The sequence below is a fragment of the Carettochelys insculpta genome, chromosome 4 (assembly GCF_033958435.1).
Source record: "Carettochelys insculpta isolate YL-2023 chromosome 4, ASM3395843v1, whole genome shotgun sequence".
NCBI lineage: Eukaryota > Metazoa > Chordata > Testudines > Carettochelyidae > Carettochelys > Carettochelys insculpta.
In genome coordinates this window covers 126,595,421-126,621,073 of record NC_134140.1, presented here as the reverse complement: position 1 = coordinate 126,621,073, position 25,653 = coordinate 126,595,421, and the positions used below count along the sequence as shown (strand labels likewise).

General features: G+C 42.0%; 1 protein-coding gene across 5 annotated transcripts in view; it reads left to right on the top strand.

Annotated features, from left to right (window-relative positions):
- The window catches only part of BMP2K (BMP2 inducible kinase), a 110,814-nt gene extending 90,527 nt beyond the window's left edge, over window positions 1-20,287 (top strand). For 4 of the 5 annotated variants that reach the window (XM_074993753.1, XM_074993754.1, XM_074993752.1 and 1 more), the window contains one exon: window positions 14,289-20,287. In XM_074993753.1, coding sequence (XP_074849854.1) covers window positions 14,289-15,721 — 1,433 coding nt within the window. In that variant the 3' untranslated portion in view covers window positions 15,722-20,287. The remainder of the gene's footprint in view (window positions 1-14,288) is intronic. The other variant, XR_012645484.1, reaches the window with a different exon arrangement.
- Window positions 20,288-25,653: the final 5,366 nt, after the last annotated feature.

Below are 25,653 nucleotides of genomic sequence, written 5' to 3'. Positions count from 1 at the left end.
TGGGCATGCAAATGCAGCCACTTCCAAAAGGAAGTGGCAGTGTAGTCACAGCCTTTGAGTTACGATTGTGGTTTTTAATGGTGCAGTTAAAAAAGACACCCGAGCTGATTGGCAATAGAACAGTTAGTCAGATGTTGACTGTTTGCAGAATGTTCTGAATATGAAAACTAAATATTTTAGGTCAGCTGTTCCCCCATCTTTCAAAGCTCTATTACCTGTGTTACTATTCAGTAATAGTAGTTTGACAGGTCTACTTAGTTTTTCCTGAAAATTCAGTTTTGAGCAAATACATTGTAGTGGTAGTGTCCCAGTCTTGAGACTGTGGTTAACAAGAATAATGGCTGATGCATGGTTTTAAATCAACAGGCAAAGATTCTAGACCATGGCAACTTTTCATTGTAAGTTTCTTTTCCTGTGGCATTTCTACTAGCATAAACATTACTATAGATTTTAATTTGTAAATGTGAGGCACAATCCATGTAAATTTGTGCAGAAGAAATGTGAAGTATAGTTCAATTTGTGGGGCATATTTGCCTAAAACACCATATTCCCCATATAAATATAAAATATAGTTGCAGAGCTCTCCAACTGCATGCCAAACATGCTTATTTTGGTACTCTTGAGTTGCATGGTGGATAAAGCAGCTACCTCACACCAGCATCTCCAGGTAAAAGATCCAGTACTAAGGAGCAGTCCACGACACAGTAATGATTTCAGTGAGATCAAGGAGCAAATTCACTTCAGCAGAAGAAAATCTTAAAAACCCCTCACTCTTCATGTTGCTGACTTCAGTACTAAATAATGAACTAGTTTTTATTTAAATTCCTTTCACTAAAATAGATCAGGACATCAGTCTCATTCATTACATAAGTCCATTCATGCTGCATAGCACAAGAGAGTCCGTATGTAAACAGCACTGTCCTAACAGGTTTGAAATTTGTTGTTCACAGAAGTGCTTTGAAAGGGGAAAAACACGCTCTAAGAAATGTTGGAAAGAAATGTTTCAATTTCCAGTTCTTGTCTTGAAAACGAGAGCAGCAAGCAGCATAAATCCATTACAATATTCAGCAGCTGCTGCTTTGCCCGTTGTCAAGAAAATAGTGCAGCTTTAGTTGAAATGTCCCCATAATCCTGAGGACTGACATGTGGCAAATTGCTGAGAAATGATGGCGGCAGTATGTTACCAATTCAAAGAAAGCTTTAATGCCCCACTCTACTCTTTCCTCCCCACCTCAAAATGGTGAACCAACAGAAGGCATGTAATTACAGCAGTTGTCACAAGCCAGTCATCCTCTTATAATCGGATGTCTGGAAAAAGAACATCAGAACAGAAAAATTTCTTGAAGATTAGGATCTTCTTACATGATTAAAGATGTTCCACCTGCCTTGCATTGGAGTGAAGAGCAATTGTTTCCTGCAAGATGCAAACCTGATTAGAAGGCTAGCAATCTGAGCAGTACATTGCAAACAGATGTTACCACGTATTTCTTTGGCTTTTATAATTATATATTTGAACATTTCATTGCAACAATTTTACAGGTCAAGAAGATTAGATCTAAAAAAGGAAAAGTTCTACCAGGGCGATTTTAAAGCACAGTCTGACAACATTAAAATGTCATTAAATTAAAAAGGAGCTCATATTTTTCCCAGTGGGCATTTATTTTGATACATTTAAAATTTTTGGTAAATTGAAGTATAGTTTGACAACTTCTACTTTTGGGGTTGAACATAGATTTACTCAGTGCTTTTTTTTGGGTCGGCCAGCACCTCAGCACCCCCAGCTTACAGGATCCCTGGCCAGGTGGCAGGGGGACCCCACCTACCCTACTGCCGGGAGCCAGCTTAGGACACAAAGCTGACCCAGCAGCCCCAGCTGCAGGAACTCTGCCCGGGGGCGGAAGGGGGCCCGAGCAGCCCCATGGCAAAGAGATGGTTTTTTTTTTTTTTAATTTACTCCCCCCCCCAAAAAAAAAAAAAGCCTGGATTATTTACTGTTTTTCATGAAGAAAAATTCTATGTAATATTTAAACTTAGGAATTATCTACAGTGCAGGGGCTTTGTATTTCAGATATTTGTTTTTAGATGTTTCAGGTTGAATTTAGTGCACATTAATTTAACCAGCTATGACTCTGACCATAAAGTTGCCAGGAAGTGTTATTGTTGACTTCCAGTGGAAGTAAGATTATTCCCATAAAGGCAAGTTTGAGCTGGGCATAACGTGTGCAGGTATGTAGTGGGCGCTGCATCAAGCAATTATGAATCAAGGTAAATCTAACACTACCAGATACACTTAGTATATTGTAGATTAGGGTTTTTTGACCAGAGACCGTTAAAGTTTTTAATATGCTGCGACCTTGTAGTTTAAACAAGTAAGCAGCAAAGGAAGTATGACCAATAATGTCTCAACTTTATAACATAAAGCAGTGATGGATTCCTCAGAGAATGAAGAAGGGGAAACATCTGATCATTGCTATTTTTAAGTGGCCTATTTTCTAAAAATACTGAACCCTCGGTAGCTCTTACAGCAGTCCTCAGCATCTCCTTACACATGGATGTAGGACTTCACAGTTGTGCTCATGTTTTTTAAAACCTTGGATAGCTGATAGTCTTCGTTAAGCTACACCAGCATTAACTAGGTGGATCACGAAAGTAATGATCTATAAATTTATTGAGTCCATTAGCTTTTCATCATATCCCTTAGCTTGTATATTGTAGTAAGTACAGGAATTTTAACCAGCTGGACTATCTGTTAATAGATATTTTTAGTAAAAGTCATGGACAAGTCACAGGCAATAACTATTCATGGTCTGTGACCTATCCATGATTTGTACTATATCTTGGGTGCTTTGGGGAAGGTCTAGGAGCACCATGAGTGCTTGGGGGCTTGAGATGCCATGTGCGCTCTGGGATAGGGGGAAGCATGGGGGCGAATGGCCCAAGACCCCTGCAGCTGCTGGGGAGAGGGAGTGGCAGGCTCGCTACCAGGTAGTGAAGATATGTTCCTTGGATGCTAGGCAGAGGCATGGCCGGGATGCTCTGCACACTGTCTCTGCCCCAAGCGCTGGCTCTGCAGCTCCCATTGGCTGGGAACCACATCTAGGGACAGCATCTCCATGCAGAGGGCGGTGCAGAAAGCCATCTGGCTGTTTCTCCACCTAGGAGCTGAGACATGTTGCCACTTCTTGGAAGCCCCCCTGAGGTAAGTTCCCCAAAGCTCTCACTCCCTTCTAGTCCCCAGCCCTTTGCCCCAGTGCTGAGGTCCATCCCATACAAATTCCTGCTGGTGGGGGTTGTGTATGTGGGGCCTGAGACAGCTGAGCAGCAGTCAGTGCTGCTGACCTAGAGTCTGCCCCGGCTCCTCAAGCAGTCCTGCGCCAGCTACACCAGCCGTTGCAGAAGTTACGGCGGTCCAGAGAAGTCACAGAATCTGTGACTTCCATGACATACTTTCAGCCATAAGCACAATCTTTTATTCTGAAAAGATCTCATCTCATTGGCCGTGTCTACACTAGCCAAAAACTTTGAAATTGCCATGCAAATGGCCATTTCAGAGTTTACTAATGAAGCGCTGAAATGCATATTCAGCGCCTCATTAGCATGCGGGCGGCCGCGGCACTTCGAAATTGACGCGGCTCGTCCAGATGGGGCCCCTTTTCGAAAGGACCCCGGCTACTTCGAAGTCCCCTTATTCCTATAATCAGGTAGGAATAAGGGGACTTGGAAGTAGCCGGGGTCCTTTCGAAAAGGAGCCCCGTCAGGACAAGCTGCGCGGCGGTCAGCCATGTCAATTTTGAAGTGCTGCGGCTGCCCGCATGCTAATGAGGCGCTGAATACGCATTTCAGCGCTTCATTAGTAAACTTCGAAATGGCCATTTGCATGGCTATTTCAAAGTTTTTGGCTAGTGTAGATGTAGCCATTATGCGTAAGATCTCTGCTCAATATATGGAGAGGTAGGAACAGTAAAAGATTGCCCTGGTAATTCAGCAGACACTTAGAATGAAAAAAGAAAGCACTCAGGTAACACTAGTTCTAGCAATTGATTCTTCATGTTCCAATCTCAGCCCCGATCCTTATTGTGCTTCTATACAGCTCTTTAGAGCTGTTTCTTCAGTATTATCAATGGTGACGTAAGGGTGCTAATAGTGTCTAATAGAACTCCACAGAACAGTCTCAGACAGACAACCGTTTTTTTGACCTGATCCTGCAAATATGCCTGTGTATAACGCTGCCCTTGTGGCTAGTGCTGTAAGCCTCAATAGGACTTCTTGTTTCTACGCCATTACGAGAAATGGAGGCCCCAAAGTGGATTGGCGGTAGAATGGTTAGTGACATATCGACTGTTTGGAGAGTTCTCGTTTTTTATCAGGTGATCCCAACTCTTACAAATCTCTATTAGCTTTGTTTATTGATGTTATGGGTAACATCAGTAAAGGCTGTGATGACAATAAGAGGTGATCACGCTCAAATGCTCATCCCAGTAAACAAACACGCACCACCTAACCCCATCAGGCATAATTAAAACCTCTTTGCAGTAGACCTAGCAAGCCAATGCAAATAAAAATATTTCCCTGTCAATTTCTTCTCCCTTTCCTCCCTCCTCAAGCCCATTCCTCTACAGAGATCATTGCTCGCTTACTGGAAAATTGGGCTTCAGGCTGTTAATGTGGGTCAACAAAAGTGAACTGGACCAAGTGTGCTAGAACTCAAGACTTCGGAAGTCAGACCCAGAACTATTGACTATATTGGGCACAGGCTCAAGCTCCAGCACTGAAAAGTAATGCTACATCAGAATGTGGGTTAAATCTTGCCACCATATCTACTCTGTGGGTCAAATACTGTCCTCATGATTTCTTTGTCTTGCTAATGCAGTTGCAGATGGTTAGTCTCCCAGCATGCTCTGGATGAGAGCATGAGAATAAAGATTAGTATGTAATATTTAGATATTTTCAGTACGACATTTTCAGTTAATCAGATAGAAATTGCATAATTTACATACTGTGTTCCTCTCCTGAGGCAGACATAGGTGTGTGTGTGTAAGTATATACAAAAGCAGAGTATATGAGCTTACATGGGCACTTACTTTTTTCAAACAGGTTTGTCTTTCTGAACCTAATGTTGCTAATGTCTACCCTAAATCAGATAGCTTTAGGTTGTTTTCATTTTGTAAACTAATCGCATTCATGCTAACAATTACAGTGTCTCAACAAATACTGAAAATGTCAGGATTTGGAAGACATGGGGTTATCAAGAACAACATGAAGGATGTACCTTTGGGAAATCTAAAATATGCAGTCAAATAATCCAGATTTTAATTTAACTGTAAACCACATGTGTACTGGTTAAACTAAGAACAGATAAGAAGCAGTGTAACACCAGAAGCGAACAAACAGTTGAAAGCTATAATCACCTGATGTTTCTGGTCATTTTAGTCTTAAATCCATACAAAAACACACATTATTTTCAATTCTCATTATAACTCTGGGCATATTTTAGAAGTGAAAAAATGATTACCAAAGATGTTCAGTTTTTCATGGACTATAACAAAATAGTCCAATAGACTTATTTCCTCCCTGAAATAGACCATTACCTATCAAAAGATGGTGTTGGCTGCGCTTGGATTGATAAACGGTGAACCAACAGCAAAAGCTTTACTGGTTAAAAAGCAAAAATATTTTGAAACGACGAGCGCATTACAAAGATGTGGGCCATCTTTTTTGGGATGGTGCAGTATCCCAAAGTAGCTCCTGCCCTGTAGACATAGACTGCCAACACTTACCAACAGAGCACTGCTTTGTAATCATCAGGAAGGAACAGGGATAGGTGGTGTAGGGAAAAGATGGTTTATTGGGGAGTGGGGGAGGTGAAAAGTGAAGAGCTAACTCTCTCTCTTCACCACCTCCACTCCCTCCACGTGTTCTCTTACAGCATTTCGTATATTTTAAAATGCATGTTTTTACTTTAAAATTGAAATATATTTTGAATTTATACAGACTTCTTACAACTGCATCCAGTCACCTGCTTCAGAGATGGGCCAAAGCTGTGATTCCCAGGTTAAGGCATTGTTCCTAGAATTGTAGCACCGTAGGGGACAATCAGCCTTGAGGCAAAAGTAAGATCTTTTCCAGCTCTTCAGTGTCAGAAATGACAAAGGCAGGATTTTGGATCTTACCTGAACGGTGTCTGGATGAGCATGCTCGCCAGTAGGACAAGGACAAGGGCTATGACAGTAAGCACGTGTTCCCAGAAGCAGCAATGTGTAATCTACCATATATCCCCTTTGTGCCTTCTTCTAAATCACACAAGACAGAATCTCTCTGCTTCCTGCCACTGCACCTGACAAGAAACATGTAGCTCCGTCTGGGGCTGAGGTGGGTTAATCCTGGGGATGAGGCATGATTTTGGGGCTGAGAGGGGTTAAGCCTAGGGATGGGGGTGGGTTCTGCAAAATTCTTCCAAATTTAAAAAGGGTTCCATGGCCAAATATAATTGGGAAGCGCTGGTTTGATTAATCTAACCATCCCCTCTTTCCTAGTCCTTCTATTGGTCTCCAACAGAAGCTTCTCATCACCTACCTTCAAAGCTCTGTACAGTTTTGGTCCTCCCTAATAATTTTCCCTTGTCAAGTTTATATTGGCTGTTATCCCTCGTGTGCTGTCTATGCTTTTACTTTTCCCCACTTGTTGGTCAGCTTTTTGTGTGAATAACTCTGTGCTGTCTCCCATCCACTTCTCTGTGCCAGATATGAGCTCCCTGAGCTGAGCTGACCCTGTCGACACTGGTCACCCTCGAAAGCTTGTTCGCCTTGTGTGGCTTATCTAGTTAATTTGTATATAAGCTGCCTATTGGTGACTTTTTCCTTAATTTCTATTTACTTGTCTCTCCTTAGATTCAAGGTCCTAGATTGGGGACCATCCTGTTTCAATGTTTGGAAGGCACCATAATAGGCAGCACTGCAAACAATAAATAAAGCCAAAAGTAATGGCCACTATAAGGTCTTAGCTTCATATTTTCCCCTATGTGTCAGCAAAACGCAGTAATAAAACAGTTGCTGAGGAGATTTAGTCCTTTTATGTAGTTAAAAATGGGACTCAAAGATTAATCACTGGTATATTCCAAGAAGAACCAGGATCTGAGAAATCAGGAAAGGAAGTATAGCATTTTCAGTAAACACATTCTTACATTGGTGTGATACATATGAACTAGGGCTGTTTATTTAATTTCCATTAACTCACATGATTAATTTTTTCATTTTTTTGAGTTAATCACACTGTTTAATAGAATACCAATTGAAATTATATTACATATTTTAAAACACTGATTTGTTGTGAAAAAGTATACAATGTGTAGAGTGCTCGCTTAATATATTTGTAATAAAAAATATGCATTATAAAATGATTAAAAATATTTTGAGTTCACCTCCTACAAGTATTGTAATTCAGTCTCTTTATTGGGAAAGTGCAACTTACAAATGTAGATTTTTTTTTTTTTTTGTAACATAACTGCACTCAAAAAAAAAATTGTAAAACTGTAGAGCCTACAAGTCTACTCAGTCCTACTTTTTGTTCAGCCAATTGCTACATTTATGGGAGATAATGCTTCCTGCTTCTTATTTACAATGTTACCTGAGAAGTAGAACAGGCATTCATTTCTGTAACCAGCATTGCAAGGCATTTACCTGCCAGACATGCTAAACATTCATATGCCCTTTCATGCTTCAGCCACCATTCCAGAAGACATAGTTCCATGTTGATACTTTTTTGTTTTTAAAAAAAAAAAAAAAAAAAAAAAGCATTAATTGTGACTGAACTCCTTGGAGGGGAGAATTGCACATCCCCTGCTCTGTTCACCTGCATTCTGCAGTGTTTCATGTTCTTGCTATCTCAGATGATGATCTGGTAGCTCATTTTAAGAACACTTTTTCAACAGATCAGACAAACACATAGAAGGTACCAATGTGAGATTTCTAAAAATAGCTTCAGCACTAGACCCAATTTGAAGTGCAGTACAAAACCTGAGAAGGAGAGCTGTGGACTGTGCTGTCAGGGGTCTTAAAGGAGCAATACTCTGATGCAGAAGCTACAGACTCTGAAGCAACCAAAAGGAAAATCAGCCTGCTGCTGCTGATGAAAATGAACAAGCATTGGTCCACTCTGCTGTGGATCATTATTGAACAGAACCAAACAGCATGGATCCATCTCCACTGGAATGGTGGTTGAAGCATGAAGAGGTGGATGGATCTTCAGAGCCTCAGGCACATAAATATCTTGTCACATCAGCTACAGCAGTGCCTCTTGAAAGTCTGTTCTCACTTTCAGGTGACAATGTAAATAAGAATATGCCTATACTTACAGGAGGACAGTGCGCCTTGATTGATCTCTCTGGGCTCCGCAGTCAGCTCTGGTACTCCACTCTGGCACATGGAGTATGGGATATCAGTGCGAGCCTGAAGAGCTGTGATCTACACCAGGGAACAAAGTTGATCCTGATGTGTCTATTCTAGCTATGCTAATAGCATGGCCGGAATGGCATATCTGGGATTGACTTTAATCCCTAATGTGGACGAGGCCTAAGAGCAGGCAGGATTATCTCCTGCAAACTTGTTTGCCAGAGTAACCGGTTGACTAAGTAGGAAGACTGAATAGATTTGGAGGCTCTTAAGTTTTACGCTTTATTTTTGAAATTAGTATTGTTTAGTGTTTCTACAATTATTATTTATACATAAGTCTACATTTGTAAATTCAACCTCCATGATAGAGATTGCATTACAGTACTTGTGTTAAGTGAATGGAAAAGTACTATTTGGTTTTGCAGTGCAAGTATAGTAATAAAGCCATAAAGTGAGCACTATACACTTTATACTCTGTGTTGATTGACTTCAAATATACCTGAAACCATCAAAAACATCCAAAACTACTTAAATAATTGGTATTATTAAACAATGGAATTAGTCAATTTTTAACTTGTGAAATTGATTAATTTTTAAATTGCTCGACAACTCTACTGTAAACATGTTTATATTTATTAAGCAATCTTCTGTAGGTGAAATGAAATCTGTGCAAAGGTATAAATATTCTCCACAGTGGGTGTGAGAGAACTGTTCTGATGTTCTTTGGCATAAAAGGTACCATATAAGACACCTGTAAGATATTCAAATATTACTAGTGCAATTGAACTCTGGATTTTACACAGGTCTCAAGGGACTCATGATACCTATGTAAAATCAGGGGTTCAGGTGTCTTGTGTTCCCTCAGTTACAGGCTGGCTGAGCCAACAGGAAAGGGTGCCGAAGCACCACTAGACAGATGCTGAACTCCAATGGCACTCCTAATTTCTGCAGCAATGGGGTTCTGAAGTTTTGCTGGAGCAAAGCTGAACCCCCATGAGAGTGGAGCAATTGTAGAGCTCTGGTCTATGGTGATAGAGTTCTGCTTAGGGTTAACTGCACTCAGGACCACATGAGAGGGCTTAATAAATTGCTTTAGAATATCTAGCTCTTGAATAGCACATGTCATCTCACAAGGCTTTACAAAGTACAGACCAAAGAGGTAATATTGTTCCCATTTTACAGAGAGGCAAACTGAGGCAGGGGGGATGACGTGACTTTTCCAAGGTCCCCAGGCAGTCTACTGACAGAAATAGAAGCCAAGGAAATGCTGTCTCAGACAGAAAACTGGGGTTTCAGTGGAGAAAACATTTAATGAGGTCATTTTGTGCCAATGAAATGAGACCTAAAAAAAGATGACGTGCCTGTTTTATTCCCCCCCCCCTTTTATTTATGATCTCTACAGACACTATTTTGGCTTCATAATTAAGTGTTCCAGATAATGAGACTTGAACCTCTACTACCCCGACAAAAACTTTTTCTGAAATGGGGGGATTGTTCTCTGAGATGTCTCCGCAAACATGTTACCTTCTACAACAGAAACAGGACTCCACAGGTGGAAATTAAGGAGAAATCCTTTAATATATCCCCTTTTTGCTATTTGATAAAACTTGATTTTGTATTTGTAGTTTTTCTAGTACATCAGTCATCATGTAGCACTTTAAAGACTAACAAAATAATTTATTAGGTGATACAACCTTATCTATTGTCACCTAATAAATTATTTTGTTAGTCTTTAAAGTGCTACATGACTGCTGGGTGTTTTGGTAGAATACAGACTAACACGGCTACCTCTCTGTTACTAGTACATCAGTGATTGACCAAGAAGAGGTACAGGCTGTAGGCAGCAAGACTGTTACTCAGAAAAGCACTTCCGCATCATTCAGGGCCTAAGTAAAATAGTAGGTGGGAAATTGGAACATAGATTTTAAATATGCATTTGGGGAAGAGGGAAAACGTGGTCTCTCAAAGCAACAAAATACATTAAAAGACACAGCTGTTATGTTAAGTGTTACTGCTCAAGGACTTGCTTTTGCTGGCTCTTTCATTTGCATATACATAGACATATATTCTGATCCAGAGACACCACTGGGTTGGCACAGTCCATGAATATTTCACTGTACATGTGGTGCTGTAAGAATAATGCTTCTCGTGCCAGCAGTAGGACTGTGTTGTACCCATGTGGCTTGCTGATGTGCTGAATCCCTCTCACCCTCTCTTCCATAGTGCACGTCACCACACAAAGCTTTCTTACTCAGACTACATGCAGACAAATGTGAATTTCATTCTCTGAGTGCTAATGCAACTACACTAATCAGCATTACTACTATTACCATTCTGTTCTGATCTCTCAAGTGATGCAGCTGCAATGTGATCTGTGTTCTAGGGAGAAGAATAGGACATTTGATAAGTACAGGTATATTCTATTCATGCAAAAAGCCTTTCTAGTTGATTGTAACAGTTTCCGTTCCCCTAAATATGTTACTGAAACTCAAAATTTGAAAAGTACAAAGCAAGAGACAAATCTTCATAACATACGTGATCCATCAGATCTATAAAGTTTGAAAGTAATTACCCTAATGTGACTCTTGATGTGTAAAAATATCAACTTAGAGTCTCTCTCTCTCTCTCTCTGGCCATGTCTACACTAGCCCTAAACTTCGAAATGGCCATTTACATGGCCATTTCGAAGTTTACTAATGAAGCGCTGAAATACGTATTCAGCACCTCATTAGCATGCGGGCGGCCGTGGCACTTCAAAGTAGGTGGGGTCCTTTCGAAAAGGAGCCCCGTCAGGACGAGCCACATCAATTTCGAAGTCCCCTTATTCCTCTGAGCAGATGGGAATAAGGGGACTTTGAAGTAGCCGGGGTCCTTTCGAAAAGGAGCCCCGTCAGGACAAGCCGTGTGGCGGCGAGCTGCGTCAATTTCGAAGTGCCCCAGCTGCCCTCATGGTAATGAGGTGCTGAATATATATTTCAGCGTTTCATTAGTAAACTTCAAAATGGCCATTTACATGGCCATTTCAAAGTTTGGGGCTAGTGTAGACATAGCCTCTGAGTGTAGAAATCATGCCTGCTTACTTTACTGATAAGAAACTGTCCCGTCAGGAATGGTCTAAGTGATACAGGTTGAACTTCTCTAATCCGGCACCTTTGGGACCTGACCAGTGCTGAACAAGAGAATTTGCTGGACCACAGGAGGTTAATATTGTCTAGCAGCATTGTCAACACTTCTACTGCTTACTGGGCCCTCAGAAGACATTTAGGGGTAAAGCACAGCTAAATAAAAGCACGGAACATGGACAGCCAGAACTGGTGACTGTAAAGAAAAAATTTATGGGATCATGAGGAACTTGGCCACACACACAAGTGGTTGTCCGGCCAACTAAAATCTTGCCGGATTACAGTTGTTAGCAGACAAGAGAGTGTCAAAGTAGAGAGGTTCAGCCTGTCCTTAGCCCTGCCATGAGTGCAAGGGACTGAACTAAATGACCTCTTGAGGTCCCTTCCAGTGCTGTGAGTCTACAAACAAGTTTTTACTACTGCTAACATTGCCAAGCCAAGCCATGAAAGAGTAGGTCATATGCAGTTCTGGCTGTCCATGTTCTGTGCCTTTATTTACCCCTAAATGTCTTCTGAGGGCCCAGTAAGCAGTAGAAGTCTTGGTAATGCTGCTAGACAATATTAACCTCCTGTGGTCCAGCAAATTCTCTTGTTCAGCACTGGTCAGGTCCCAAAGGTGCCAGACTAGAGAAGTTCAACCTGTATGTCATCTAGACCATTCCTGACAGGTGTTTCAGGACAGTTTCTTATCAGAGTAGGTCATATCCCTCTAGAATTCTCAGCTGCATTCAAATTGCAGAGTCTCAGTTGGGTGGGATGATGACGTCACAGCAAGAACAGACAGATTTTTGCGCTGCACAATTGAGGTGGCTTGTTTTTTTCTTTTTTAAAAAGTCCTTTCTTGATTTGTAACTGTCTAATGAGAGAAAATGAACATGGGGCCTGAGAATGGCTCCATGACAGTTAAATGCCATTTTCACCTTTTAAAATTCTCCTCCTATGTTAGTGGAGCCTCCTTTGAGCCAGGCTGGGTAAACACTTGCACTCAAAATATTGGTAGCAGTTGGTGTACTCAGCTGCAGTGTGAAGTCCAATACCATGGGCATGGGGCCCTGCTAACATCATGTCTGTACGGTATTCCGTACCCCGTGTAAATAAATGCTAATGCAGGCCCCTTGCCATCCTTTTCAAAACTGTGCTGTAAAACCTCGGTATAGCAGGGTTTCTAATACCTCACTGATATTACCTGTGCCCGGGCAGTGCTTGTACTGCTGTTCCAGTGTTAGAACTTGGCACAAAAATGCGTAGTATAGACAAGGTCAAAAGAAGTCAAGTATCGGAGGGGTAGCCGTGTTAGTCTGGATCTGTAACAGCAACGAAGGGTCCTGTGGCACCTTACAGACTAACAGAAAAGTTTTGAGCATGAGCTTTCGTGAGCACAGACTCACTTCATCAGATGCTGGTCTTCCTAAGGTCAAAGGAAGGTGACTTTTTTGGAGAAATTTAAACCAGTCTCATTTAATTCTCCCCACTCTCCTGCGGACAGCCTTTTTGATCCAGTTATTTATGAACTAAGCAATCTTTATTCCCAGAGTTCCCTTTTTTTAAGCTTTGTTTTCAGTCAAAGCATAACTAAGTTGTTGTACAGATGTGAGACAGGCGATAATGAAAGGTTTGAAAAGAAGAATGTTGGCATTCGAAAGGAGTTGTTTTAGAAAGATTCTGAGAGTAGGATGGATGCAGAAGGTCACCAATGAGGAATTACATAGGAAGGTACAGCCAAAAGAGAAGCTGCTGGAGAAGCTACAACTATTTGGACGTATTTGCAGAATGAACGACGAACAAAAAATCAAGACCCTAGTATTCGGCATAATGGATGGTTCAAATAGGAGAGGCAAACCCCACAGAGAATGGACAGATGATATAGTAGACTGGTGCGGAGCTAGTCTACAGAAACTAAGCCACTCTGCACTGGATAGGGAAAGATGGAAGGAAATAGTGAGAGAAGCATCAGATACCAACAGGCGCTGAGCCCACGGTTATTGATGATGATGATGATGATGATAACTAAGTTGGCCATGGATATAGGGCACTGCAGCAGTTTCCAGCTTGTACTGCAGTATTGTATGGATCTGGAAAAAATCAAGAATGCAGTTGTGCAGTCCATGCCTCCTGTAGGATGGTGTCGACGTTTGTCTTCTGAAAGAGAAGAAGCATATTCAAATGCTGTCCTACAGTGACGCTGCTTTCTGATTTGTGATTGGTCGTAAGGCATGTTTGTTACATGATGTACAGAAACTTGACAAATTAGATAAAATGTGACGAGCTCACACTGGTAGTTTTTTCATTAATTGAGGCGTGCGCTTTTCCGACTCTTGTTTCTGAATATCAAGACCCTAAGGTCACCCAATCAGGAACTTAAAGAAACTGAAAGATTTTTTTTTAAGAGCTCAGCACCCAGCAGTTCCTATCACATTCTGCAGGACCTATATTGCACACACCAAAGAGCTGGCCCTGCTTGTTTATATTTTAACCTTATATTTTAAAGATTGATAACGATGGCTATCAAAGAGAAAAAACAGAGTGTTTTGGCCACAGGCCAGGTGTAGTAGAAGTCACCTAAGGGCATAGATGACTGACGGTTAACCTGTTTCATTGACATCAGATCAAAAGTTGAAACCCTGTATGGACTCTTCAGTCTCTTTTCTGTGAATAACTAGAAAAGAGGCACATTTGAATGCACTTGCACCTTTTTACATGGCTGTGTGGTATATGTGAAATGAGAGTTGTTTGTTGTAAAAGTTAATTTAAAATTGCTTTGTTTTCTTTGGTCCTGCAGGATCTCCAGGAAAGGCCATTGACAACTCAGCCAGCAGTCAAGAAAATAGTTTAGGGAGCCCAACCAAGGTGGAAAGACCAAGTCAAGCCTCCAGAGACCACCATCCGGGAAGAGAAACTGCAGAGGGACAAGTGCAGAAAGGAAGTGATGAGTCAGAGAGTGACTTTGAATCTGATCCTCCTTCTCCCAAGAGCAGTGAGGAAGATGAGGAGCAGGAGGATGAAGATGTCTTACAGGGGGAGCATGGCGACTTTAATGATGACAATGATACGGAACCGGAGACCTTTGGCCATCGGCCTCTCCTTATGGACTCAGAAGATGATGAGGAGGAAGAAAAGCAGAGTTCTGATTCCGATTCAGATCGCACTAAGGGAAAGCCCATGGATGGGATACCTTGCAGTAGATACAGAGAAGTGGTTGGCTTAGGTGAAGACAAAAAACCCAATGCAGCACTCACTTCCTTGTCAGAGTTACCAAGTGTTGTGGCCAAGGTGAGCCCTGACCAAGAATTTGATGCGTTTGGAGCTGTCCCCTTCTTTGCTGTTCAAACTCAGTCAAGAGAAAAGAATGACAAAGCTTTCTCTCCTCCGCCCGCTTTTCTCAGCCTGAGGCAAGACCAGGATGACTTTGATGTCTTCACCAAGGCCCCATTCAGCAAGAGGGTGGCTCAGCCTGATAGTCAATTTGTAGGAGCTGAGACCCAAACCTCCCCAATGTCTCCCCAAAGTGTAGATATTTTTGGCTGCACGCCTTTCCAGCCTCTTCCCACCCCAAAGAGCAGTGAAAGCAGAGAGGACCTCTTTGGGCTTGTGCCCTTTGAGGAGATCACAGGGAGCCTGCAGCAACAGAAGGTGAAGCAGCAGCGGAATCTACAGAAACTTTCCTCCCGGCAAAGGCGGATGAAACAGGAGGTGCCCAAAAGCAATGGGAAGCGCCACCACGGCACTCCGACCAGCTCGAAGAAGGCTTCCAAACCCAGCTACCGCACCCCAGAGAGAGCCCGGAGGCATAAAAAAACTGGCCGCAGGGACTCCCAGAGCAGCAACGAATTCTTAACTATCTCGGACTCCAAGGAAAACATCAGCATTGCATTGACTGACAATAAAGACCGAGGCAACCCTTTGCAAGCTGATGAGAATCTGCTGGACCCCTTTGGTGCCAAACCCTTCCACCCGCCAGACTTAATGCGGCACCCACAACATCAAGGACTGGGGGACAACCGAGGGGACCATAATATAGTAGGGCCTGGGAGACCTAGACAGAGCTCCCTGCATGGGGCCGTTCACAGTGGTGATGGGCTAAAAACAGATGACTTTGGTGCAGTACCCTTCACAGAACTGGTTGTGCAGAGTGTAACAATGCAGCAGGCCCAGCAACAACAGCCATTAGAGTTAGACCCATTTGGTGCTGCCCCATTTCCTTCCAAACAGTAAATGCTTCCACTCGATTCTCTCTCGCTCTCTGCACTATTTAACTTTGTTTTTAAATAGTGTAATTCAGCTGGCTGAAGTGACAGGAAACTGAGTTTTCATACAGTTTATTCAGCCTCGGCACTGCATGCCCAGCTCCCTCCAAAAATTTAAGATCACATGGGTTTATATCAGACACACAGCAAAGGAGGAAGCAGTTCAATAGGACAGCACATTTCCAGAGCAGAAGAGGAACCAGATGTGAGCTATTGTTTTAACCACTGACTGTGTAGCCTTGAACTGTACCGTTCACACTTTTGCAAGGCCTTTTCCACTCATAGACAGTGCTGGGGGAAAAACTATGGAAAAGCTCTGCCCCAACGCAGCCAGTTAGTCTGATGGAATGGAACCCTTCTATGATACGAACCTTGGACTGTTGCTGAATCCGAACTAGACCTGAGTTAACGTACACATGCTGGTAACTGTGATCTGCTGGAAATTTTTCAGCCTCCGCATTCTAAATGAAAATAGTCATTTCTAATCCTAAGAAAGAAGCCTACTCCTCAAAGGATTGTCTGTCTCAAGATTTTAATGTGTGGCAGCGGCTTGAGACCTGGTGCACGAGTCAAGCTGAAAGGCCGTTTTTATGTGCCTGAACGTAATTTTTTTTCAATAAGTGCCATTAATGGAAAAGAGCAAAACAAAAATCAACAGTTGAAAAACTAAAAACACAAAGAACCTATTGTTTTGCTAGATAAAAGCATGGGTAACCGAGTAGCAGGGATACAGCCAGCATTTGCAGCACTTTGAGGACTACACAGAACACTTGACAAGAGGGGCTGGTTGACCTGGATGACATGTCTAGCACAGCAGCAATGTATCTTGTCAGTAGAATGGGCAGCAAGTGCAAACACCTCACTCACACCTGTTGCAAAGTGAGAGCATAAAGATTACAAATCAGTTTTATTCGCTTATTAATGAGGCTTTGCATCTGCAAATACTGCTTCTTTCTCTTGGAGATTTTCTCCAAACAGAATCCGTGGTGTACCTTAGAAAGGGTTTTTAAACCAACTATGAAATTGTCACGCAATAGTCTTTAAGTTCTGACAAATCTGTTATTGTACTTAGTGTGTTTTCTGTGGTTCTTCGAAATGCACTGAGGTATGAAGAAGCTATACCGTCAAACTGCAGAATTTCAGAAGAGAAGTAGTAAGCCACAGGTAGCTTGTAGATGCTGATTACCATTCTGTCGGTAAACTGCATTTCACACCATATGGCCTTATAGACAGGACCCACTTCTGACTACAAAGTACCTCTAAGCCAACAGGTGCACAGGAGATTGCTAAAGACTCAGTACGCAGTGTCTCATGGTGGGCTGGTGGTGCTATTCCACTTGGTGAATACTTGATTTAGTTTCAGGTTGTAAAACATACTACCTGATTCTCCACTGTCTTGCACCTTGTGTCTAGTCACCTGTTGCAAAGTGAGCACAAGTCAGAACGGTTGGTCTGTGACATCAGTTTTGCATTCATTTTTCCCAAGTTTAAATGGCTTAGACACAAGATGGAAGGAATTGGGTCTTCTGGGTTCGTTTTAGCATGGCATAGCTTGCTCTGAATATGGACATTTTTGCACACACCCAAAAAAGCCAAATTTTAATTGAGACAACAGTCCAATGATGGATGAATGAATTGTATATACAGATGCAGTGAGTGACTCCTGCTCCCCCACCCGTGTGTGCACAGATACGCACCTGCATACTGTGGATTAACTAAGTACCTAGATAAACACACTTCTTCTGAAAGTCTTAGTAAGAAAAGTTCTGTTAAGTGAAGCCTCCTCCCTAGATTTTTTTTCAGAGGCGCCTGGATCCTTTCAAGCACAAAAAGAAAAAGGGAGACTTCTTAAACTGCTGCTCTGCTTTGATGGCTTTATTCAGTTTTCTTTGACTAGATACAATCTGTAGCTAAAGCATTCATGTCTCTGATCCTAGACATGAAAAATAAGATATACGTACGTGTGTCCTTATCGCCTTCTCTTCCTCTCTTTTTCCTTTGTTCCGGGGAAAAAAAAATGAAATACCAAATCTTGCTAACTTAGATGTCTTCCTCATGCTAAAAGGTTTACTTTGAAAAAGACAGCTAAAAATGGGTGACCTCTCTCTGCATCTGAATATGCCAGTTCTTTTTGGCTCTATTATTCTTTCCCATTCTTCTGCCAAATTCATGTGGCAAGAAGCAAATGTGTTTGTTTTTTTTTGCTCTCAGGATAACACGGACTTACAACTGCCCACCAAATTGATGTTAGGTAGCTTTTTAATGAAATTTTGCATACCTGCCCAATTGGTTGTTGGAAAATCTTAATTCTAAAAGTGAACAGAAGATGAAATTACTCATGAGGGTGAATCCGCGGTAATATGGAGTGGGAAATTATAGTAAATTAGATCTAGAACACAATGGTCATTGCTTTCATTTATGTAGAATGTCTTAACTGCCTGCCAAACGTTTGTCTGAAATGGGAGAATTCATTTTTTTGTCTTAGATCTCTCTCTCTCTTTCTCACACACAGGAATTACACCTCTGAATTTAACATGTCTGAACAAAGGGATTCTCAGCTCTGCACTTTGAAGTGAAAGGGAGTTTTCCCTCAACTTCAGTTGGGAGAACACTGGGCTCAGAAAGTGGGGATGGGGTTATGTACTAAGAATGTCTGCCCTCCGTAATCTGTGAAAGTGAGCATAGAAGGTGTATCACTGTCATCTCAATTGGATTCCTTTGCTAAGATGTTTATCCTAAAACACATTTAAATTGGAGAATATATTAAATGTTGTCTTTTTCCTTTTCCTTCTCACAGCAGAAGGAAGGGACAAGTTAGATGAAATGACACTCAAGAATGAATAACCCAGAAGACAAAAATACTGTAAAAACCAAGTAATTCCAAAATTGACACATTTCTCTGGCTTTTGGTTATTATGGTGAACAGTGTTTCCTTCCTAATGGCCTTGATATATACACTGCTTTATGTATTCTGTTCATGCACCAGATCTGTTGCAGAAATGACTTCCTTTTAATATGTTTCTGTAGTTAGAACAATTGGGTGGGATGGGCAATGATGAAGAGGGACTATATCAACGTACTTACAAACCTCATTTTGCCTGGTTAGTTGGGCAATAGACTTGGCCTGTGGAGATACTGACCTTGACTTTAATTTAGAAACAAAGTACCTGGTGTCACTGGGGAAAATAACATACCTTTGCCTGTACTCTGCGTGTCTGTATGCGTGCATGGATAGATACAATGATGCAAGGTTGGGAATTGTCACTTTTATTTTGTTGGTTACCCAGTAGGGAGCATCATTTTAGGATTTGAGCCTTCCCTCTCAACTATAAAAGACAGCATGGGAGATCTTCACAAATCGGCTACTTTCCAACAGCATTAGGTCAAAGCACGTTAGGGAATATGTAGGTCCACAGTAGCAGCCCATCAGTGGACAGCAGGCTAGCGTGAGGTGGATTAAACTGCAGCTTGCAGAGCACTAGCTGTAGTCTAACAAGCATTGAATGGATTTGGCCAAGATGGCACATTTTGCCGGAAGGTACTAATAAGTCTTCATGGCAAAGGGCAAGAGCAGTTGACAATAAGTCTAGCTTCACTGCACACCCCAAAGCATCGTATCTGGGAGCTTTGCATTGCTTTCTACTGGCCTGCTCAAGACAAGAGCTGGGACCTACTTTAATGTGTCCCACGCTGACGGAAACACATGTCCATTGTTAACATGTTCCAGATAGATGAGATTCCCACTGTGAAAATGAATTAATTGTATTTACTACTGTGAGAATAACAAATAAGAGTTTATCTGGAGATTTTTATACTATATGGTGTATTTTTATATAATACACGTGCACTCACACATTACGTATGTCTCAAAGTTAATGTGATTTTTTTTTCTTTAAATATAATTGCAACTACAATCATTTTCGTGGGACTGAAAAAGAGAATATGAACAAAAGCCACTAAAAATGCCAGGGAGACGTGAGAAAAATGCCAGAGGGCAGATGCTCAGTTATTTTTCTACAATGCTTCTTTCTAAAGGAGAGTCAAATAATTGTGTGTATATCAAGTTTGTTTGTGTGACTAAGTAGTCACTTAACAGTAAACCGCATACAAGCTATTTTTAAATTGCTGGCAGACAGCTTTAAGTGCACTTTCCTGAATTACACTTCCATTTCTTGTTAGACTTGAAGTTTCTAAAGCTTTTTGTGTGTACCACTAAACAGAGAACTTCAATTTTTCTGTGAAATTGATGTACAGCATAAAATACTTGCAATCGTTATTAAAAATAATCAAATGTGATAGTGACTTTGCAGACCTCTTTAAACAAGTAATTGTGTAATATCGTATTCCTAATGAGCTGCAGTTAACATTCCCCACTTAATCACTAATTGAGTTTTATCGCATGTTACCTTTTCACTGCTACAGACTTGATTTTGGTCCCTCGTTCATTTTATCTGAAATTTTTCTTATTGTTTATCATATCTGCTGCCTGATAATCTGCTTTCTTTTTAAACAATAAATCCCAGTGGATTACACATTCTTTTATAATTCCATGAATGCAATGTATTTACTTGACTCCTTCCTGTAGAAGATTTTCGGATATGAACATTCAGATTCTTAAGAGGGAAGCCAGATGTTGCCCATTTTCATTACTGGCTAAAATTCTTAATACAGTCTATATGCTCTCACTACAAATTCTTCCCTGCAATTGATTTCCTGCCCATTTCTTAAGCTAAAACTCTCCTGGGCCGATCTGCTAAAACCCCAGAGCAGACAGCAATGAGAATGCAGCTTTATTGTAGCCTGGAAACAGTGTTACCCGTGTTGAAACCACATGCAAAAATAAATTGAAAAGGGAAGAAACCAATTAGTAGTTGATGATGAGTATCCTGTATTTGTGTTGATTTGGCTAGGTGTTCTCTTCAGGCAGCATCATAGAATCATAGAACACTAGGACTGGAAGGGACCTCGAGAGGCCATCGAGTCCAGCCCCCTGCCCCAATGGCAGGACCAAGTACTATCTAAACCATCCCTGATAGACATCTATCTAACCTGTTCTTAAATATCTCCAGGGATGGAGACTCCGCAAGCTCCCTTGGCAATTTATTCCACTGTTTGACCACCCTGACAGTTAGGCACTTTTTCCTAATTTCCAACCTAAACCTCCCTTGCTGCAGTTTAAGCCCGTTGCTTCTTGTTCTATCCTCAGAGGCCAAGAAGAACAAGTTGTCTCCTTCCTCCTTATGACTCCCTTTTAGATACCTGAAAACCGCTATCATGTCCCCCCTCAATCTTCTCTTTTCCAAAACTAAACAAGCCCAATTCTTTCAACCTTTTTTCGTAGGTCACATTCTCTAGACGTTTAATCATTCTTGTCGCTCTTTTCTGGACCCTCTCTAGTTACTCCATCTTTTTTGAACTGTGGTGCCCAGAACTGGACACAGTACTCCAGCTGAGGCCTAACCAGCGCAGAGTAGAGCGGGAGAATGACTTCTCGTGTCTTGTTGACAACACACCTGTTAATGTATCCCAAAATCATGTTTGTTTGTTTTTTTTGCAACAGCATCACACTGTTGACTCGTCTTTAGCTTGTGGTCCACTATAAGCCCTAGATCCCTTTCTGCTGTAGTTGTTCCTAGATAGTCTGTCCCCATTCTGTATGTGTGACACTGATTGCTCCTTCCCAAGTGGAGCACTTTGCATTTGTCCTTATTAAACTTCATCCTGTTTACCTCAGACCATTTCTCCAATTTATCCAGATCACTTTGAATTATGACCCTATCCTCCAAAGCAGTTGCAACCCCTCCCAACTTGATATTATCTGCCAACTTAATAAGCGTACTTTCTATGCCAATATCTAAATCATTGATGAAGACACTGAACAGGACCAGTCCTAACACAGACCCCTGCAGAACCCCACGTGTTATACTTTTCCAGCAGGATTGAGAACCATTAAGAACTACTCTCTGGGTACGGTTATCCAGCCAGTTATGCACCCACCTTATAGTAGTCTCATCTAAATTGTATTTGCCTAGTTTTTTGATAAGAATATCATGAGACACCATATCGAATGCTTTACTAAAGTCTAGGTATACCACATCTACCACTTCTTCCCTATCCACAAGGCTCCTTATCCTATCAAAGAAAGCGATCAGATTAGTTTGACAAGATTTATTCTTTACAAACCCATGCTGGCTGTTTCCTATTACCTTACCACCTTCAAAGTGCTTGCAGATGATTTCTTTAATTACCTGCTCTATTATCTTTCCTGGCACTGCAGTTAAGCTGACTGGCCTGTAGTTTCCTGGGTTATTCTTATTCCCCTTTTTATAGATGGGCACTATATTTGCCCTTTTCCAGTCTTCTGGAATCTCTCCTGTCTCCCATGATTTTGCAAAGATGATAGATAAAGGCTCAGATACCTTCTCTATCAGCTCCTTGAGTATTTTAGGGTGCATTTCATCAGGCCCTGATGACTTTCAGCCATCTAATTTTCCTAAGTGATTTTTAACTTGTTCTTTTTTTATTTCAACTTCTTACCCTGCCCCTTTCCCACTAGCATTCATATGTTGGCCATTCCTTCATCAGACTTCTCAGTGAAAACCGAAACAAAGAAGTCATTAAGCATCTCTGCCATTTCCAAGTTCCCTGTTACTGTTTCTCCCTCCTCACTGAGCAATGGCCCTACCCTGTCCCTGGTCTTCCTCTTGTTTCTAATATATTTATAAAAAGCTTTCTTGTTTCCCTTTATACCTGTAGCTAGTTTAAGCTCATTTTGTGCCTTAGCCTTTCTAATCTTTCTCCTGCATTCTTGTGGTGTTTGCCTATATTCATCCTTTGTAATTTTTCCTTGTTTCCATTTTTTATACAATGCCTTTTTTATTTTGAGATTGTGCAAGATCTCCTGGTTAAGCCAAGGTGGTCTTTTTCCATATTTTCTTTCTTTCCTACACAGCGGCATAGCTTGCTTTTGGGCCCTTAATAATGTCCCCTTGAAAAACTGCCAACTCTCTTCAGCTGTTTTTCCCCTCAGTTTTGCTTCCCATGGGACCTTACCTACCAGCTCTCTGAGTTTACCAAAATCTGCCCTCCTGAAATCCATTATCTCTGTTTTGCTGTTTTCTGTTCCACCCCTCCTCAGGATTGTGAACGCTATGATTTCATGATCACTTTCACCCAAGCTGCCTTCCACATTCAAGTTCTCTACCAATTCCTCCCTGTTTGTTAAAATCAAATCTAAAACAGCTTGCCCCGCGGTAGCTTTTTGAACCTTTTGGAATAAAAAATTGTCTCCAATACAATCCAAGAACTTACTGGATAGTCGTGCCCCACTGTATTAGTTTCCCAACATATATCTGGATAATTGAAGTCCCCCATCACCACCAAATCTGGGGCCCTGCTTGACTTTAAGTTGTTTAAAAAAAGCCTCATCCACCTCTTCCACCTGGCTACGTGGCCTGTAGTAGACACCTAGCAGGACATCACCCTTGTTTTTTACCTCTCTTAGTCTAACCCAGAGACTCTTAACACGTCCATCTCCACCTCAGTCCAAGTGTGTACATTTTTAATATATAAGGCAACACCTCCCCACTGTCTTCCCTGTCTGTCCTTCCTAAGCAGGCTGTACCCTTCAATACCAACATTCCAATCGTGTATTATCCCGCCAAGTTTCTGTGATGCCAACGATGTCATAGTTATATTTATTTGTTAGCACTTCCAGTTCTTCCTTCTTATTACCCATACTTCTTGCATTTGTGTATAGGCATTTAAGATATTGATTTGATCTTGCCTCTCTGTTTTGCCCTGACCCTCTTTTTGCCCTGACGTTGTTGCCCATGGTGCCTCCCATTTCTGACCCATCACCCAGGTTTCCATGTTCTCCACTTACCTGTGGGATTTGCTCCCCTGCCCCCGTCGAACCTAGTTTAAAGCCCTCCTTAGTAGGCTAGCCAGTCTGTGTCCATCACTTGATTCAGTTTTAGTGTCAAAAAGTGATGTGTATTTATGAACTAATCTTTGTTAAAGAGGTGGCTAATGATATTTTTTTTCATTTTTAGGTCCCTTTCCAAGTCGAGCTCAGATTGCTTTAGAGTGCAAGTTACAAACAAATGGTTGGCAGGTCATGGTCTTATGTGAAACAGTTGGCACTGTCTTTAGCAGTCTCAGCACAGGACCCAGTGGCTGAAAAGGCCTGGAAAAGCTCTTGTTCTTCTTAGGTGGTTGTTACAAGTTGGCTGTCCCTTGCCAGGTGTCAGACCTGCCACGCTTGTCCCCCAGTGATATTGATTAGTTGAGGTTTAGATGGGGTAATGAGTAGGCTCAGCTGGGAGTAAGCTGCCAGGATTGCACATAAAGCAGGGCTTGAGTGAAGAGATGTCAGGATCCCAGGAGAAACAGCAGACAGGACAGGGAGCTAAGAGAGGCTGGTTGGCTCCTGTAGGAAGGTTGGAACTGAGCTAGCGGAAGAGGACAAAACACGATGGCTGTGTCTGAGGGGGGAAGCAGTGGCTCTCCATTGTATGGTGGCTCCGTTTGCACTCTTAGGGGAAGAAACCCGAGAGCCAGCCTTCTGAGAAAAGAGACAAGGGCTGAGCATTGAGCCCAAGAGAGGCAAGAGACTATTTTTTGGCTCATGTTGGATACAAAGATTGTTTTGCTGCACTTGGTTTGCAGCCCCCGAAATGGACAGAACTGAGTCAGATTTAGCAAGGAATGGGCTGGGATTGTTGCAACAATCGTCCTTGCTTGACGGGGCTACTTTGGCGGTGCTGATAGCGATAGCAGTAGTCTTTCTGAGTTAAAGATATAAGCAGAGTGGAAAGACTTTCTATGGGGAGTGTGGTTGGGGCAGCTTATGCTAATGCCTGTGCAACAGCTAATTACAGTATGTAAATCTCCAGGACTATCGGACGTCATTTGCAAATGTTGAAAGCACAGAAGCACACGGCCTGGGCATGCAGCAGACAGGGAGATAGTATTATGGCCAAAGTTTCTTAGGATTTATGAAAGAATCGAGTAGAGGAATATATGTGGGCAATTTTTCTGCTTTAGCACAAAAACCTCCTATTATCCTGTATGTTGTAAAACTGCTCCAAATGCAACAGTTGCAGAATTCCCTCAGGACTGGATGTAGTCTACACTTACAGCAAGATTATATGATGATAAACTCTTAGGTGGCGTTTCACTTTTATGGTCTTGCTGAGCCTAAGGTAGTTTCATTTCTTGTGACAATGCATCCAAGATGAGGGGAAAACGTTGACCCTGTTCTGACATGAACTGTGTTTAGCAGAGAAAGCGGAGTGTCTCATTGAGGAAGGTAAGAGAAACATCACAGCAGAACTCACTTTACTAGTGCTGGATTGGTTCGATTCTGGTTGGGACGTAGGCCAGGTCCTGCTGTCTCTGGGATTAAGTGTGAAATACATACTTGGGCCCTTTGCATTGACTAGAACCTTGTGTTGGCAGTAATCCTTGTCCAACACAAGTCCGGAACCAAAAAGCTCTTGCAATTATTTCACATTGAAATATGATCAAGACCCACCTATCTGACCGAAACCAATGCTGCAAAGGAGAGGGAATAACTATTAGTAAGCAAAGATGCCATGCAAGTGTTTCTCAGAATTTGATCAAGAGAGGGCTGAAGGTTCTTCTTCGAGTGGTCCCCGTGGGTGCTCCACAATAGGTGTCGGGCTCGCCCGGCGCCACAGATCGGAATTCTTCCAGCAGTTTCTCCTGGATCGCGCATGCTCTGGTGCGCGCCACCCCCCTGCGCGCCCCCGGCCGCGTGCACGGTCCGGTCCCCGCCAGTTCCTTCTCAACCGCCGTCGGCTGCAGACAGAATCCACTCAGGCTAAGGCCAGAGTCAGATTACTTAGTGGTTTTGTTCCACGTGCAATTTGTTGT